Here is an 18,706-nt window from a genome sequence, read left to right on the forward strand (position 1 = left end):
TCACCCTTCCTTCCTTATCCTCTTCCCCTCCTACTTTCCTGTAGGGTTAAATAGATTACTCCTCCCAATTGGGTATGAATGATATTCCCTCCTTGAGCCCACTCTGATGAGATTAAGGTCTTTGAGCTAATTCTGTGTTCTAAATTTTTCTTCCCTCCCTCCTCAAACCTCCCTACGAGATCAAGCAATTCAATATGTCATACTTGTGCAGTAATGCAGAACATCTTCACCTTCCTTGAAAGTGTTTTGCTTTTCACTGCTCTCTCCCCCAATCTCCCCTTCTTCTCCACTCCTCCTTATCTCCCTCCCCTCCCTCAGGGCAAAATATATATTACTATACCTACTTGAGTATGTATGTTAGTCCTTCTTTGAGCCAATTCTGATGATATTAAGGTTCACTCACTCCCCAACTCCTTCACCCTCTTCCCCTCCCCTCCATAAGCTTTTTTCTTGTTTCCTTCATATGAACTACCTCTCCCCAGACCATCTCTCCCCTTCCCCCTCCCCCAGTCTATTTCTCCTACACCTCAACAGTATTTTAAAGATGTCATCATGGGTTAGTTAGATGGCACAGTGGACAAAGCACCAGCCCTGGACCCAGGAGGCCCGAAGCCCAAATCCGGCCCCAGACATAAGACACCCCACCCTGTCTGCCCCACAAAGAACAAAACATAAATGCTTTACAGATATCATCCCTTCATATTCAGTTCAGACCTGTGTCTTCTGTGAATTCCTTACTGAGATAGTTCTTATGAGTTCGAAGTATTATTTTCCCATGTAGGAATGTAAACAGTTTGATCTTTTAATATCTCTCATGAAGTCTTTTTCCTGTTTACCTTTTTATGCTTCTCCAGGGTCTTGTATTTGAAAGTCAAAATTTCTATTCAGTTCAGGTCTTTTCATCACAAATGCCTGAAATAACTCTTTTTCATTGAAATCCCATTTTTTCCTCTGAAAGATGATGATTAGTTTTGCTGGGTACGTGATTTTTGGCTGTAGTCCCAGTTCCTTTGCCCTCTGGAATATTATATTCCATGACCTTCGGTCCTTTAATGTAGAAGCTGCTAGAACTTGTTTTATCCTTATTGGAGCTCCACAGTATTTGAATTCCTTTTTTCTAGCTGCTTGCAATATTTTCTCCTTGACCTGGGAGTTCTGGAATTTTGCTATAATATTCCTGGAGGTTTTCCTTTTGGGATCTCTTTCAGGAGGTAATCAATGGATTCTTTCAATTTCTATTTTGTCTTCTGCTTCTAGAATATCAGGGCAATTTTCCCTCACAATCTCTTGGAGCATGGTGTCTAAGCTCTTGTTTTGGTCATGGTTTTCAGGTAGTCCAATGATTTTCAAATTATCTCTTCTAGATTTATCTTCTAGGTCAGCTGTTTTTCCAAGGAGATATTTCACATTGATCAGACATCTTAAGTCTTTTAAAGTTGGTTTTATAAAAAGTTATTCTTTTTACATTATTGATATTATTGTATAAATTGTTATTTCATTCATTTTTACACTTTCATTTTTATGGGTGTGTTTTGTTTTTACATTACAAACATTTACTGAGGGCAGCTAAGTGGTGCAGTAGATAGTGCTAGGCCTGGAGTCAGGAAGACTCGTCTTCATGAGTTCAAATCCAGCCTCAGACATTTACTAGCTATGTGACCCTGGTCAAGTCATTTGACCCTTTTGGCCTTCTGGAATGTCTGATTCATAGGCAACAAACTTGTTTTCATCTTAAATATTGTCTTTTCCAAATCCTTTCATCTTCTGGCTCTCATAGGGAGCTGGCACTCTCCTGATGACACAGTCTCTCTGACTACCCTTTCCATCAATGGCTATGCTAATGACTCGTTGCCCCTAATTTACTGGCCAAGGTGTGAGAATTGGACTCCTGCTTACTCCTTATTGCTACTTCCAGGTCTGGGGCAGACAGTGGCCCTGGAGTCAGGAGGACTCAAATTCAAATCTGGCCTCAGACATTTGACACTTACTAATTGTGTGACCCTGGACAAGTCATTTAACCCTGATTGACTCAAACATCTGGGACCTTATCCAGTTGTCCTGATGTACATCTTACCACTGGACCCAGATGCCTCTGGAGGAGAGAGTGAGGCTGGTGACTTTGCACAGCACCCCCTCACTTAAAAATCCAATTCACTGCAAATCATGACATCACCTCCTCATGTCATGGTCCTCTTACAGAATGAAGGGACAATTTCCAGGCTCTCCCTCTATCAGTATTACTCAGTAACCAATCTTCCTTTGTGGTTCACTCAATTCATATCTACCTGCCAATCAAAATTCTAGTAACTGTTGTCTACAGACCTCCAGAACATTTTACTTCCCTCCTCAATTAGTTCAGTACCTGGTTCACAATCATTCTTTCTTCCATAATTCCTGCTTTTCTGTTAAGGAACTTCATTGTACATGTTGATACTATCCTAGTACTTTAACTTATAAATTTCATATGACCTACAGCCACACACAATATCATACCCTGAATCTTGCCATCACCCCCAGAGTGCCCTACATCCACGTTAATGAACTCTGAAATCCTCTTTTCTGATTTAAATTATCATCTCTAAACTTTCTGAACTTCTATTCAGGTTATTAACTTCTTTCTTGTTTATCTTTTGGTTAGATTTTCCTAGGTTTAGGGTTAGGTCCTTTATTCCTATAAATTTACTATCTATTTCTCCTTCAATTAACTTTTCTTACAAATATTTAAATGTTATACCATTAAGTGCATATAAATTATTATTTTTAAATTTAAATTAAAGATTTTTTTTTTGTGGGGCAATGAGGGTTAAGTGACTTGCCCAGGGTCACACAGCTAGTAAGTGTCAAGTGTCTGAGGCTGTATTTGAACTCAGGTCCTCTTGAATCCAGGGCCAGTGCTTTATCCACTGTATCACCTAGTTGCCCCCAAGTGCATAAAAATTAAGTGCTGATATTGTTTTATTATCTATAGTACCTTTATACATGATGTAGTTTCTCTATCTCTTTTTCATGTATATATTCACTATTGCCTTATCAGAAATCACAATTGCTGCTCCTATTTTTTTTTAAAGTTTAATTGAAATATAATGCATTTTACTCTAGCTCTTCAATTTAATGTTCTGTGAATCTTTGGGTTTTAAGTGTTTGTTTAAAATAATATATTATCAGATTCTGGTTTATAATGGTGATACGGTAGATATGGCACTGGACTTGGAGTCAGGAACACCTACATTCAAATCTTGCCTTACTTTCTGCCTGTGTGGCCCTGAGCAAGTCATTTAACCTCTATTTGCCTTAGTTTTCTCAACTGTAAAATGAGAATAACAGTAGCACCTATCCTGCAGCATTATTCTTTTGTTTGTTTGTTTGTTTGTTTGCAGGGAAATGAGGGTTAAATGACTTGCCCAGGGTCACATTAGCTAGTGTCAAGTGTCTGAGGCCGGATTTGAACTCAGGTCCTCCTGAATCCAGGGCCGGTGCTTATTCCACTGCACCACCTAGCTGCCTCCGTCCTGCAGCATTATTGTGAGGATGGAATGAGATATTTATAAATTAAACACTTTACAGGACAATGCCTGGCTCTCTATATAAATACTTATTCCCATCCTCTCTTCCATTTTATGAGTACATCTCATTTACATTTATGATTATTATTTGTGTATTTGTCTCCATCCTATTTTCTTGTAGTTTTTTTTCTCTTTAGTCCCTTCTTGTTGTTTTCCAGTCATTTTTTCAGTCATAAATGATTCTTTGTGACCCCATTTGTAGTTTTTATTTATTTTTAACAAAGAGATGAGAGTGCTTTGCCATTTCCTTCTCTAGCTCATTTTACAGGTGAGGAAACTAGGGCAGACAGGGTTAAATGACTTGCTCAGGGTCACACAGCTAGGAAGTATCTGAGGCCAGATTTGAACTCAGGAATATTAATCTTCTTGACTCCAGGCCTGACACTCTAGCCACTGAGCCACCTAGCTGCCTTAATCCCTTCTCTGTCTTACACTCGTTATCTTAAAATTGAAACATCTAGTTTTTTCTTCCTTACAGCTCTTCAGTTCCCATTACTTCACCCAGGATTCCATGTTTTTTATTTTTTCTATTATCCCTCCTTCACGTTCCTCTCTCCAATATTCAAATTTGTTTTGATTATGACTATTGCCTCAGCCATCCTACTCTTCCTATAAGATCCCCCTCCACCCTTCTCTTGTCCCTGACTCTTTTATTTTCCTTTTATGTTTAACATATTTCTATATCAAAACCTCTATATGTAAGGATGTTGTTAGGTTCAATCTTTCTTTTTTAGTTTCAGATGAAAAAGAAGTTCATTGAATGGCTGTTCCCCCACCCTTTTCTCCATTTCTGAATGCTCTTCATCTTGTGTGTCTTTGTTACGTGATAGTGATTTCCATCCCTTTCTTCCTCCCCCTTCCCCTTGCCCCTCATTTTTGTTTTCTCCTAAGACCATTAAAACAGAACAAAACCACCTAAAGATTCTCTGTCATTTTTACCTTTCTCTTTGACTCTTTAAGATATTAGAATTCTGAAAAGACATTTATTTCTTATCTCCCATTAACAAGCAAACAATTCATCTTCACATATTCCCTTTCTTTTTTTCCCCACATATTCCCTTTCACTTTAACAAATATGTGTACCTTTTGATGCTTTGCTTGGCCTCTGTTTCTATTTCAAAACATTATTCAGTTCCAAAATTTTCATCAGGATTGCTTAGAAATCTTCTGTTCTTTATAGGGTGCATTCCCCACCCTTTAGGGTTAAATTTAGTTTGACTGGTTAGGTTATCCTTGGTTTTAAACCTTTATTTCTTACCTTTTGGAATATCTTATTCTCAGCTCTACTGTTTTTCAATATGGCACCTGATAAGGTTTTTTGTGCTTTTTATTTTAGCTTCATGTCTTCTAACTCATTTTTGATTGCTTGTAGTATTTTTTTCTTCTTTGACTTGGAAGCTTTGCATTTTGGCTATGATGTTCTTGAGAGTTCTCATTTTAGTGCTACTTTTTCTAGGAGTTTCTCTGTGGATTATTTTTATTCTTTTTATTTTCACTAAGAGTTCTGGGAATATAGTATTTTAACTTTTTAAATCATAACTTTTAGATAATCAGTAGTTCTTAAATTATTTCTATTTTATTTATCTCTTCTATTTTCCCAAGTCCTTGTTTTTTATTTAACATTTCTTTAATTTTTTTTGATTTCCCCAATCTTTTAAAAATATTTCTTGTTGTCTTATTGAGTCATAGTTTTCTGTTTAACCCATTCTGATTTTCAGGGCATTCATTTCTTGGCTAAAGTTTTCTAGCATCATTTCTAAGGTATTAGTTTTCCTTGCCATTATTTTCTCCATTGCTTTTCCATTCTGTGCCTTTTGTTTAATTTCTTTCAGTTAGTCTTGCAGTCACTGTAGCCAAGATGTTTTTTTTCCTGTGATGCTTTTATCTTCTTGTATATTATTGTTGCAAGCTTCTAGAAGGCAGGGACTGTTTTTCTTTTTATTATTTGTATCCCCAATACCTAACACAGTGCCTGGCATATAGTAGGTGCTTTAAAATGTCTATTGAATTGAATTGGGTGGTCATTACCCTCCCCCAAGGTATTTCCCAATGGTATTCTGAGTTTTCCTTGGTTTGCTCATCTTGTATGCCTTAGTATCAAGATTGGCGAGCCTATGCTTTGATCATTCTCCATAACTTAGTTAAAGTCTACCAAGTCTTGAGTGTGGTGGGCTATAATAGGCCTCCTCCTTCAAGTTAATCCAAGGCTCCTCTGCTGCTGGGCTGTGTCTGTGGAGTATCCTTATGTCCTAAGATCTGCCTGGGATCCTATCCTTTTGCTTCCAGGTTGAGGATCGACTTTTATGGAGGGTCTTGCTGCAGGGTTACTTACTGGACTGGTCTGGCTGAATATTGCTGAGGACTTTTCTCTGCAGTTGTCTTCTGGCTCCAGTGCCATTCAAGACCTCACCTGAAGTACTTGGAGGCTGCTTGCTGGAGCTGGACTCCTGTACTCTCATTCTGTCTGAAGTACCCCATATTGTTCTCTCAAATTTGTCTCCTATGGCCATGGGCTGTGTTTACCAGCTTCAGGGACACTGGACTTAACATTTAGTGCCAAAAAAACTGCCTTCCCTCAGCTTTCCGTGTACCCAGATTTGGATATTCCAGAGATGTCTTAAGACTCCCAGGTCCCTTTGAGGTGGGTGAGGGAATCTACAGGTGTTCGGTTTTATTTCTTTTTAGAATGGTTAATTTCTAAGCCCTACTGGGGTGTTGGTAGAAGATCTGGGTTATTCTATGTCCTAGCACATTGCCATTTCCTCCGGTATTTCTTTTATAATTTTTTTTGGTGAGGCAGTTGGGGTTAAGTGACTTGCCCAGGGTCACACAACTAGTAAGTGTCAAGTGTCTGAGGCCGGATTTGAACTCAGGTCCTCCTGACTCAAGGGCTGGTGCTCTATCCACTGTGCCACCTAGCTACCCCTCTTTTATAATTTTAATGGAATAGTTCAAATACAAATTCTTCAAAAATCACTTAAATTAGCAAATGTAGCTAAGGAATCACTGAGCTTTTTGTAATTAATTCAAAATATGACATACTTCAACAGCAAATTTTGGCTAGTTTCACTTGCCTTGTCAATCCTGTTCTGCTATTTAGGTGTTCTTGGGTTCAGTAATTATTTCTCTTTGACGGATTTCCCGAGTCAAAAAGAGAAACAATAAATTGTTGAGCATCCAGAAAGTAATAAATATATAGACCATTGCAGCAAAGTGTAAGCTTTAAGAAGTCCTGTTGAGCAGTTAACATTTCCATTAATACATGCCAGGTGACAGATGAAGTGGTCACAGCCTTAGTTAACTATATTTTGCTACTAAAGTAGAAATATATTCAATTAACCAGAAAAAAAATCATCAGTCCTAGGTGGATGAGAGTCTTCAGGTTTTGAGTCTTTTTATTTTATTTTATTTAAAAAAAATTTTACTGCACTTCTCCCAAACTGGTGATACCTCAAAGCTGTATTGGCAGTAGAACAATAACTTAAATGTCACTCTCAATTTTCATACAAGTGAGAAGGATGAGAGATTTTAAAAAATCAAATGTTGTTCATTTTTTGTTTGTTTGTTTTTGGTTTTTTGCAGGGCAGTGAAGGTTAAGTGACTTGCCAAGGGTCACATAGCTAGTAAGTGTCAAGTGTCTGAGGTTGGATTTGAACTCAGGTCCTCCTGAATCCAGGACTGGTGCTTTATCCACTGTGCCACCTAGCTGCCCCATTGTTCATTGATATAATTTACTTTTATGGACAAAAATACAAGATCTTTATTCCATTAATGGTAGACCTGCAACTGAACAGCTTGTCTTATGGTTCCAATGATAAGGGTAGGTTCTTGAGCTGTGAGACATTTAATTTTAGATTGCTATTAAAGATGGTAGTGAAGATGAACTTAGCCTTTCAAAGTATATTGTGTTCTCAGGGAGAGAGTAATAGATCACTTGGCAAATCTGATGGACACATTGTGCTATGTCTGACATGATAAGTATTTAAAAATAAAATATCCATTAAAGGATTTCTTATGAAATTTAAATGTCTGATAAAATTCTGTTTGTAAATATTGATCTTGTCAAATTTTTTTCTTTTGAATTAAAAAAAAACCCTAAATCTTATGTAATTTTAAATAATTTTCATTTATGTAGCACTTTAAGGTTCACAGAGTGTTTTCTTCCCAGCAATTCTGTGCAATAAAGAGTGCAAATATTATTTCTCCTATTTTATAAATCTTGAAACCAAGGCACCAAAAAGTTAAGCAATTTGCCCTGATCAACCAGCTGACTGTCTTAGGTGGCATTTAAAACCAATGTTTGAAGGAGAATTTGAACCCAGGTCCACATTTTGTCTCTACTGCACTGCCTTGAAGAAAAAAGACGTTGTAAGAAATGAGAAAATGGTCCTTTTTAGGGGATCTTTTTCTGATTTCTTACATCAGTAAATGTTTTTTTCTTTCCCAAATATGCAAGATTGTCTCCTTAGAAATGCCTTCTTTGTACTTTCTCATTCTCCTTAAAAAATTATGATTGAAGCAGTAGTGCTAAGTATCAATCATCTCAATGACTTAGGGAATAGCCCTTGGCTATGCCCAGTGCTGATTTTAATTAGCAACATATTCTGAATGAACACAAAAGTCTGGCAGGCTGAAGCAGATGGTAAGGCGGGATAGGTTGCTAAATTTGTATAGAATGAGGCTATGGAAAGTGCATGGCACAGGCTGCAGATGTTAACATAGTTTCCAAGCTGGATTCCCAGAATTATTAATGCCCTGGACATCTGCTCTTCTGTTTCACGGTATAGATCTATTCAAATAGTGTATTCCAATCTCAAAATCTTTCTCTCTTTTTGGAGGCCCCCTCCTGTGCATGATCCGCCCCCATCCAGCTGTAGAACCATCCCAGCTGGCTAAACAGCTGTTTAACATGACATAGAGATTCAAGTCGGGAGAGAATTGCAGTCTCTCTGAAAAGCTATGGCTGGCTTCTATGGGTGACCTTTTCAGGCTGCTTGACCTCAGACCCTTTTACCTCTCTCTGCTCACAAAGAAACTGTTGTGGACTATACTTAGCATAATAATAAAGAAGCTCTGAGCAAAGAGACTTGCCACCTGTAGCAGCTGAGGGGGGAGGGGGAGTGGGAGGTAGTTCATGACTGCCAGTCCCTGACCTAATTAGGAATTATTTGTTTGTGTATGTGTATATAGGTGTACTCTATTTCATTATAATGACTGGCACTCACAATAGTGGCTATAAAAGAGTTACTACTTTGAACTCCCCTTTTACTTATTGTAGGAGTAGGAGCAGCAGATCAAATCTAGAAATTATTTGTCTTTAAAAACTGACCATATTTCGGGCCTTTTCTCTATCTGAAGGAACTTATGAGCACACTCCCCCAATATGTATATATTTAACATATTTATAAATTATATATAGGATACCCCCAAATTCTTAGTGAAGTTTTGAGCTATTAATGACTTAATAGATTAAACTGTATGTGTACTTCTATACTAATATAGTTTATATAAAACTTTAATAAAATATAAATTGAAAAAGCATGAGATGAAGATGAAAAAAAAATTCATTCTAGAGCTAATAAGGAGACACTAGAGTTTATCAAATATAGGAGTGGGGTTGAATTTAGGTCAGTCCAGTACTTTAGGAGAATCTTTTTTTGGGTGGGGGGGGGGCAATGAGGGTTAAGTGACTTGCTCAGGGTCACACAGCTACTAAGTGTCAAGTGTCTGAGGCTGGATTTGAACTCAGGTCCTCCTGAATCCAGAGACAATGCTTTATCCACTATGCCACCTAGCTGCCCCCAGGAGAATCTTTATGGCAGCTGAGTGGTGATATCTCATGTCAGAAATGAAAATACTGGACTTTTGGTGACGATATGAAGACTTTATTACATTCTTGCAAGAATGGGCACACACCATAAAGAATAGTGGTGGCCTTTGCCACAGCAAACTACTTTTTAATCCCTAATCCTATCGCAAAGGTCCCTCTCCTCTTTGCCTCATTGATTGAGGACTAAGTGTTATACATAGAATGCCTCTACATATTTCCCCTTAACATGTCCCCCCTCCCATTATATGCATCACATGTTTGAAAATGGCGGCAGTCTCCACCTTTGGGGTGTTGGCAATTAATATGCATAAGCTAATTAAGCCAGCGCAGTATAAGCTAGCTTTAACCTTTGTCACACTTGGACTAGCTAGACTTGAAGTTCCCTTCTATAGCTACTTTTAGGTACCTGCAATACTGGCTTTTAGCCTTGAGGCCCCTTTCTGTAATCCTCCTTTCTTATATCTTGTTTTCTGAGATAACAGCACTTTTCTGGGGGGAGACTTTATTTCTCTCATCTAGGTTATCTTTCTCAACTCTTCACTCTCCCTCACCTCCCATATCCAACCTGTTGCCAGATCCTGTTGATTCTACCTTTCAAACATCTCTTGTATACATCCTCTTTTTTCCTTAGTCATTGCCACCACTCTGCCGCAGGCCTTCATTCCACACCTGGACTTTTGCAATAAGCTTCTGATAGGTTTCCTTGTTTCATCTCTCTCCCTATTCCAGTCCATCCTCACTCAGTTATGAAAGTGATCACCTTAAAGCACAAGTCTTACCCCCTCCCCCTAATCAGTAAATGCCAGTGGTTCTGTATTACCTCTGATCAAATATACACTTTTTTTTTTTTTAGTGAGGCAATTGGGGTTAAGTGACTTGCCCAGGGTCACACAGCTAGTAAGTGTTAAGTGTCTGAGGCCAGATTTGAACTCAGGTACTCCTGATTCCAGGGCTGGTGCTCTATCCACTGCGCCACCTAGCTGCCCCAAATATACAGTCTTCAAGTTTGGTTTTCTGAAGTCCTTTGTAACCTGGTGCCTTCACAGCTTACCATTCTTCTTACATTTTATCCTTTCTGTGTACTCTCTGATTCAATGACACAGGCCTCCTTGAAGTTGTTCCTTACTAAGACATTCCTCCTGACTCTATGCATTTTCAATGTCTGTCCTCTATTCCAATGCCTGGAATCCTCTCCCTCTACCTCATGATTCCTTGATCTTAGGTAAGCCATCATCACTTCTTGGTAATCAAGCGAAGTAACCAATCTTCCTTTCCCTCTCCCTACTCCCATCTCCCCATTGGAACTATTGGTTTCAGGCAGAAAAAGATGAAAATATAATTAAGCTGTGACTGAATTGAATCTTTACCCTATCTCCCCAAACACTATTGAATGACAAATGTTTGATCACTAACAATTATGTGGTGCTTGTCTTCCATGTTATTAATAGAATAGATTCTTGCTGAAGACTATGGCGACATAGTCATTACATATAGACATAATACACATTTGTGTGTGTGTGTGTGTGTGTGTGTGTGTGAGAGAGAGAGAGAGAGAGAGAGAGAGCGTGTACCAATATGGTTTAAGCCTGTACCAAGAATTAGTCTTAGGATGGAAAATCAGGTTCTATTAATGTATACTTCCCCAATAAGGCAATGTCAAATGTATAGCTACCACCAAAAAAAAAGTGATCATAAGGAAATGAGAACAATTTCCCCAGATTATAAATTGAGTGCAGCTATATATTTTAATCCTGTAATTGGTCATTTGAATGCATTTTATGCTGATTCCATTTCCATAAAATGGGGTTCTAGATAATGTGGATATAAATGTTAGAGAAAAGACCAAGGAGCTAAACTTGCAGCTACCATAGCTTCAGAAGAAACATCTAGTTGTTTATACTTTACAGCATTACAAAAACAACCAATCACAGCATATATGGTAACTGTAAGGACCAATCAGATTGTACCAGTTGACCAATCAGATTGCATCACTAGGCTTTAACCTTATTATGGGCAAGAATATTCTCATTCTTCACTAGAACAGTGCTGTGTTAACATATGTAACCTTACATAACTTGTCAAGAAACAAAACTTAAGTCGGGGTTTGAACATTGGGGTCATGTGGTAATCACCTTGGGCACCTCAAGGTGAACTCTCAGCTTAGCTCAGCTCCCACAAAGTGCAGGCCCCATTCCAGGGCCTTGGCTCCTCAGAGCCTTGTGTGCCAGGTAGCCTCCTGCTGGGAAGCTGGGGCAACAAAATTGTGGGTCTTGAAACTAGACTCACTTTCTGTCTTTAGGGCTCTGAGAAGAGTCCAAATAGAGTCTTTTCTCTCATTGCTAAATTCAATCACTTTTACAAAGTGTTTAAAATTAAATATAGTTTTTATTTGCCTGTTTCCTACAAAAAATTAACTGATCAGAAAAATTAATTTTTAATATCTCTTACAATTTGTTTCCAAACCTGTCCTCCTACCAAAAAAAAAAAACACAGATCAGAGAACATGTCCAAAAAAACAGATCAGAGACAGACAGGAAAAACATAGTACCAGTTTATTTGTCCCAAGACAAAAGAAACATGATCATGTGGAGACCCCTTGCTAAGAAGGGAGCTCCGAGACTCCCCCTTTCTGAGGATATATAAGGTTTTTTTTGTCCACTGGTTACAGGGTGTTGTCAGTTTCATTAGCATGATACAAATCAACCCAAAAGCAAATACTATAACAAGAATGGGTGTAATGCAAAGCAGTTTTAACAATTTCAGTTCTAACAAGTGTGGAGGAAATATAGAAGCACCATGTTAAGATTATAGGATTTCAAAAAGGAGTTTGGCAAGGATGAAGATGCTCAGATGTCCCCTTAAGATAGGGACTTACTATCCTGAGGAAAGAAGTCACCCGGTGGGGACTTTTATCTCCTAGCTATCTGGGTTCAGTTTGGAGTTCAGTTGAAGGACAATTTGCTTATATTAACCCAGGGTTTCATAAAAAATACTTTTGGATAATAAGGCACCTCCATCAAATCCAGGTTATCCATATATTCATATTAACAAAAGTAACAGCAAGCATAGTCTGTGCAACAATCAGTTGACAATCATTTATAAAGCACTTACTTGTTCCAGGGACTGAGCTAATTTCTAAGGATATAAAGAGAGGCAAAACCAGTCCCTACCTTCAAGTAGTGTACATTCTACTAGAGGAGATTCTTTTTTTTAAACAATCATTCAGTCAACAATTATTTATTAAGTACTTATAATGTTCCAGGAACTGTGATAAGAACTGGAGGTACAAGGAAAGGCCAAAACAAACAAAAAAATTCTTGCTCTCAATATTCTTCCTTCTACCCCTAGAAATCAGAAAGGAAAAAGAAACTTCTTCAAAACTAAATAACATCACAAAAATCTGATGTTCTATGCAATATCTATATCTGCAAAGGAGTCTTCTCATATGTGTGTGTGTGTAGGGGGTAAGGCAAGCTTGATCCTTATAACTTCATAGCATTTGTTTTTGATTGTTTTGTTATTATTTGTCCCATTTATATTGTTATGTTTTGTTGTTATTGTTGTTGTTGAATCATGTCTGACTCTTTGTGACCCCTTGAACTGCAGCATGTTAGGTCCTTCTATCCTATACTGTCTCTCAAGTCTGTCCAAATTCATGTTCATTGTTTCCATGATGCTATCCAACTATCTCATCCTCTGCCATACCCTTTTCCTTTTGCCTTGAATCTTTTCCAGCATCAGGGTCTTTTCCAAAGAGTCCCACTTCTTATTAAGTGGCCAAAGTATTTTAACTTCAGCTTCAGCTTTAGTATTTGACCGTCCACTGAATAGTCTGATTTAATTTCTTTTTTTTTTGTTTAGAATTTTATTTTCCAAATTACATGTAAAAACAAATTTTAACAACCTTATTTCTGGCTTTTGATTCAACCAGCCTGGCATTTTGCATGATGTATTCTGCCTATAAGTTAAATAAATAAGGTAATAATATACAGCCTTGTTTTTCTAATTTTAAACCAATCAGTTGTTCCATGTTTGGTTTTAACTGTTACTTCTTGACCCACATACAGGTTCCTTAGGAGACAAGTAAGATGATTTGGTACTCCCATCTCTTTGAGGACTTTCCACATTTTGTTGTGATCCATACAGTCAAGGGCTTTATTGTAGTCAATAAAGAAAAAGTAGATTTTTTTTCCTGGAACTCCCTTGTTTTCTCCATAATCCAGCAAATATTGACAATTTGGTCTCTAGTTCCTCTGCCTCTTCAAAAATCAGCCTGCTCTTCTGGAAATTCTTGGTTCAGATATTGCTGAAGCCTAGCTTGTAGAATCATTAGCAGAACCTTGCTGGCTTATAAAATGAGTGCAATTATTAGGTAACATGAGCATTCCTTGGCATTGCATTTTTTTAGGATTAGGACATAAACTGATCTTTTCCAATCCAGTAGCCACTGTTGTGTTTTCCAAATTTGCTGGCATATTGAATACAGCACTTTTAAATAACCGTATCATTGTGTATGTTGTATTCCTGGTCCTGTTTATTTTGCATCAATTCATAAGTCTTCCCATGTTTCTCCACATTCATCAGTTTATATTACATTACATTCATGTACCTCGGTGTGGTTAGTCATTCCCCATTTGATGGGCAACTAATCAGTTTCTAGGTCTTTGTTAACCCAAAGAACTCTGCTACAAATATTTTAGTATATGGAGGGAGGGGGCTTCTGTCATTGATCCCCTTTTGAGATTTATTACCCAACTTTATAACTTCTGGGTCAAAGAGAATTGGCATTTAATCACTTTATTTGCATTATTCCAAATTTATTTTTCATAATGGTTCTACCAATTGACAGCTCCACCAACAATGCATTAGTTTGCCTATCTTTCCATAACCTCTCCAACACTAACCATTGTCATCTTTTGTCATCATTGCTAATTTGCTAGGTGTGAGGTGAAACCTTGGGATTTTAATTTATTTTTATCCCTCTTATTATTTAGTGATTTGGAGCATTCTTCACATAATTAATAATTTATAATTCTTTGAGAAATTTTTATTCATATCTGTTAACTATTGGAGAATGGCTTTTTATTTTAATTTGCTATAAAGATTTTTCCTAGTTGACTACTTCCCTTCATATCATAGTTGCAATTATGCATTCACTCAAAAGCTTTACAATTTCATTAATTCAAAATTACCTGTTATAAAATGCTTTCATGAAGTGTCAATAGCTAAAATAGTCACAGAGGTTGTATCTATGTTGTGATTTCATATTCTTCATGATTGTTTCAGTCCCAGCCTGGAGGAAAAAAGTAAGCCAAATATATGTTTGTGATTTCTTCAGGGTTAAATGATTTATACAAGGTATTGAGAATTTTTTTATTCAAGGTCTGATGACATATGATTAAAAAAAGTCATATAAATAAAAAAGTAAGTTAATTGAATGTTTAACTTCTACACAGGGGGCTGCCCAATTTTTCCTGACATTCTGAGAGTACCAGTGGAATAATTTTGACTGCTCTCCTGTCATCTCTTAGCACATGACCAGCTCATCTTTTCTTCCTATCATAAAATTCCTTGATGACATCTTTTGTACTTTTGTTCTTCTTCCAAATTATCATTGGTTATGTATTATATCCTGTTCATACCTACCATGCATCTCTCTGTTGTTTGCTGTGTGATAGTAATTTTCAGTTCTTCAGAGATCTATATTCCATCAGTCAATGTTATTCATTCTCTTTTTATTTTTCTTAGTTTCACAAGACTCAGCATAGTGAAGAATATGAAGCTGAAGGTAAGAGCAGAATATTTATTTTGACCAGAACCTTCCACAAATGAATTTGTAAGAATAACCCAAAACAAAACAAAACAAAATTCTGTGCTTGTGTACTTGTTGGACAAAAGGTGTGAATTTATTCATATCTCATGAAGGAGGTTGGATCTAGCTATTTATATCGGATATGCTTGTCTCTCTGTGTAAAGGAATTTTCTATGGTTTTTCACAAATGAGAAAATATCTTGCTTTGAAAGCAAGTAGCATTGTTGGAAATAAACCTGTTTTAACATTGTTTTAAAATAATTGAATGTAAAATATGCCTAAATTTTGTATCAGCAGTACTCCTGGTTTCCAGTTACATACTTTCCCAAATACATTTTGAAGTCTTTTATCAATAAGTTCATCTTTTTTTGGATATAACTGAATTATAAATACCATTAGAATATCCAAGTGAACTTAATCCTTAGACAATTAGAAATTAAGGGCTAGACCTCATAAAAGGTCAGACTTGAAGGTGTAGATTTAGGAGTCATATGCAAAGGAAGAATAATTGAAGTTGTAGTAGTTTATGCACTATAGATAAAATCTGAAATGTCTACATTCATGCCAAATCCACCTTTCTTTTCAACTCTTTTGTTGATGTCAAGGAGACTAACATCCTTCTAGTCACTCAGATTTACAACCTTTGTGTCATCCTGGACTCTCCACAGTCCTTCATCCTACACATCCCATAAGTTGTCAGATCTTATTTTTATTTCCACAACTTCTCTTGCATTTGATCAGATAAGAAATCTTTTGCTTATACCTTATATAACTATCACTCTAGTTTAGGCCCATATCACTTCTTGTTTAAACCAGGGCTTCTTAAACTTTTTCCACTTCAAACCCCTTTTTGCTCAAGAAATTTTTATGTGACCCCAGGTATATAAAGTAGGCCAAATTGATCATGACCCCCATATTCAGTTATGTGACCCCATATGGGGTCATGAACCACAGTTTAAGAAGTTTTGGTTTAAACTATGGCCAAAGTCTTTTAATTAGTCGTTTCCCTTTCTAGTCCATCCTTTACAGCCAAACTAATTCTAAGACATAGGCTATCCTCTATGTCTGCAGTTCACTGTCTCTTGTTTCTTAGTTTCTCTTCAGACCCAGCTCAGGGGCTACCTTTCACATAAATATAAATGTAAAATCCTGCACTTAGGTTAAAAAAATCAGCCTCATGGTTATGAGATAAAGGAGCTGTGGCTACATGACAATTTGGCTGAAAAACAAATATGGAGCTTTTCAGGGTCTGAAAGTCTTAAGGCAGCAGCACAGTATGGCAGCCAAAAAAGCTAATAATGTCTTAGGCATAAGAGGCATAGTGTCTATAAAGAGGAAGGCAATGTTTTGTGTTCATATCATGTTAAGTATATTGTGTTCAGTTCTGGTTAACCCATTTTAGAAAGAACATTGAAAACTATGGAGGAGAAAAATGAGGATTATCAAGGCTGTGTCATACAAGGATTGGTTGAAGGAGCTAGGGATGGAGAAGAGAAGAGTTAGGGAAGATATGATAACCATCTTCAAGCACAATCATGCGGAAGGGAGGATTAGAATTTTTCTACTTGAAGCCAAAAGGCCATGGGTGGATGTTTCAAAGAAACAGACTTTGTGTCACTTAATGGAAAAACTTAACAATTAAGAATTAAGCAAATGTGGAGAAGGCTGATTCACAGAATAGTCTTGAAGCAAAGGCTGGATGACTGTTTATTTGGGGACATTGTAGAGAGGGTTGTTTATTAGATACAGGTTGGACCAAATGTTCTCTAACATCCTTTTCAACTCTTTGAAAATATAATTCTTGAGGGAGAAAAAGTGGTACGATAGCTAGTGTAAATGATATATCATAAGGCAAAAATATTTCCATTAATAGAATTTGTGGACCCTTAGAGCAGGATAAAACCTAAAGAAAATCAACTTCCACCCACTTTACAGCAGAGAAAACTAAGACTCATGGAAGTTAAGTAACTTTCTCAAGGCATTAAGTGACAGAACTAGAACTAGTCTCTTCTGATTCCCAGTCCAATAGTATATTGCACTGAGCTTTTCTTAAACATTGTGTACTATCAGAGACCCAGTGTGAAAGGAGGTGTCCATTTCTGACTAAATATAAAGAATGCTATTTATAACTTTCAAAAATTTAATATTTCTCATTATATAACCATCATTTTAACAACACAAAAGATAGTATTTTATAAATCTGTTGACCTATTAAGTGAAGGTGTAATCCCTTAAATTTGGGATTTAATTATTTCTGCTTACCTTATATTTTCAGATTGATTTTGTGAAGGGGACTAAACCAGTGATTATATGTTATATTTCATAGATCCTAAAGAGTGAGACAACTTTAGGCTAGAGCTTAGAATAAATTAAACATCAGTTGCCAAATAGATAATAGGACAATTCAGTAGCAGGGACCCATTTATGGCCTACTTTATAACTTGTCCTTGGTTAACAGTAAATTTAAATAAACTGCTCTTCTTTGTTGGTTCTCCAAATCAGAAATAACAGCACTAGTCTGCATTCCTAGAAGTAAATGTTAACGCAGAAGTTAACTGTACCGCTTTTGATACTCCAGGGTTCATTTTGAGAGAAATGATTATTTCTCTTTTTAAAATAACTAATTATTGTATTGAGAGCAAGGTTTTCCTCCTTTCATGCTTCTTCATCCAGAAATCAACCAGTGTGGAAAATCTTGGGCAAAGACTTACCCAGGCCAAGATCTAATCAGACAGTAAAAGAAATTCTAAGTTTGGGCTATTAGGTGCATTCTTGCTCATTGTGTTTGCTTGGATAGGTCTGGGAAAATGCGCATCTTCCCTTAAAAAAATTTTTTTTTGTCCCTTTTGTCAGACTAGTGATATGGAAATTGATTAGTTTCTTTGACCAAGATTTGGGTGATCCAAGTCACATATCCCAAGACCCTCATTGTAATATAGCCCTTCCTATCATTGTAATATTCATTTTCTCATTAATTATTAACCAATCAGAATTGATTGCCAGTCCAAGGAACACCTCTTCCAAGAGCATATAAACTGTGAACCCACCACTATGAGGGGTCTTTGGTCTAAGAGAGATGGCCAAATGGTCATCCTTTTATTAATAAACATGATGGCATCATTAATAAAATGATTAAATTACCCAGAAACTGTGTCTCTCAAACTTTTTAAATGTCAAAGTTCTCAAGGACATAATAAACTGTGCCAGGAATAATGCCATGCCAAATGGAATGTCTAATATGCAGTAGAACTATTAAGTAGGCAGTATGACATTTTAGCAGAGAATGAATGTGGTATTTTAAATCTTCAAATAGGACATGACCTTAACTGGGACTTTAACATGGTTTAATTCCTGAACATAAGACATGGTATATGTAGATCATGACATTATAGAAACAGCCCTGATAGTAGCTGTCACTGGAAGGACAATCTAACAAACATAAATGGTGAGAAAGGGTTAGTAAAAATTTTTTAAAATAGTTCTTAACTTGCTTCTTATCTA

At 36.8% G+C, this 18,706-nt stretch overlaps 1 protein-coding gene across 1 annotated transcript in view; it reads left to right on the forward strand.

The window, feature by feature from the left end:
* Window positions 1–18,706, forward strand: part of NIN (ninein) — a 165,046-nt gene that overhangs the window by 49,783 nt on the left and 96,557 nt on the right. The window contains 1 exon segment of the mRNA XM_043989230.1: window positions 15,142–15,181. Within this exon segment, the coding sequence (XP_043845165.1) occupies window positions 15,142–15,181 (40 nt within the window).

Source organism: Dromiciops gliroides, chromosome 2, assembly GCF_019393635.1.
Source record: "Dromiciops gliroides isolate mDroGli1 chromosome 2, mDroGli1.pri, whole genome shotgun sequence".
Lineage (NCBI taxonomy): Eukaryota > Metazoa > Chordata > Mammalia > Microbiotheria > Microbiotheriidae > Dromiciops > Dromiciops gliroides.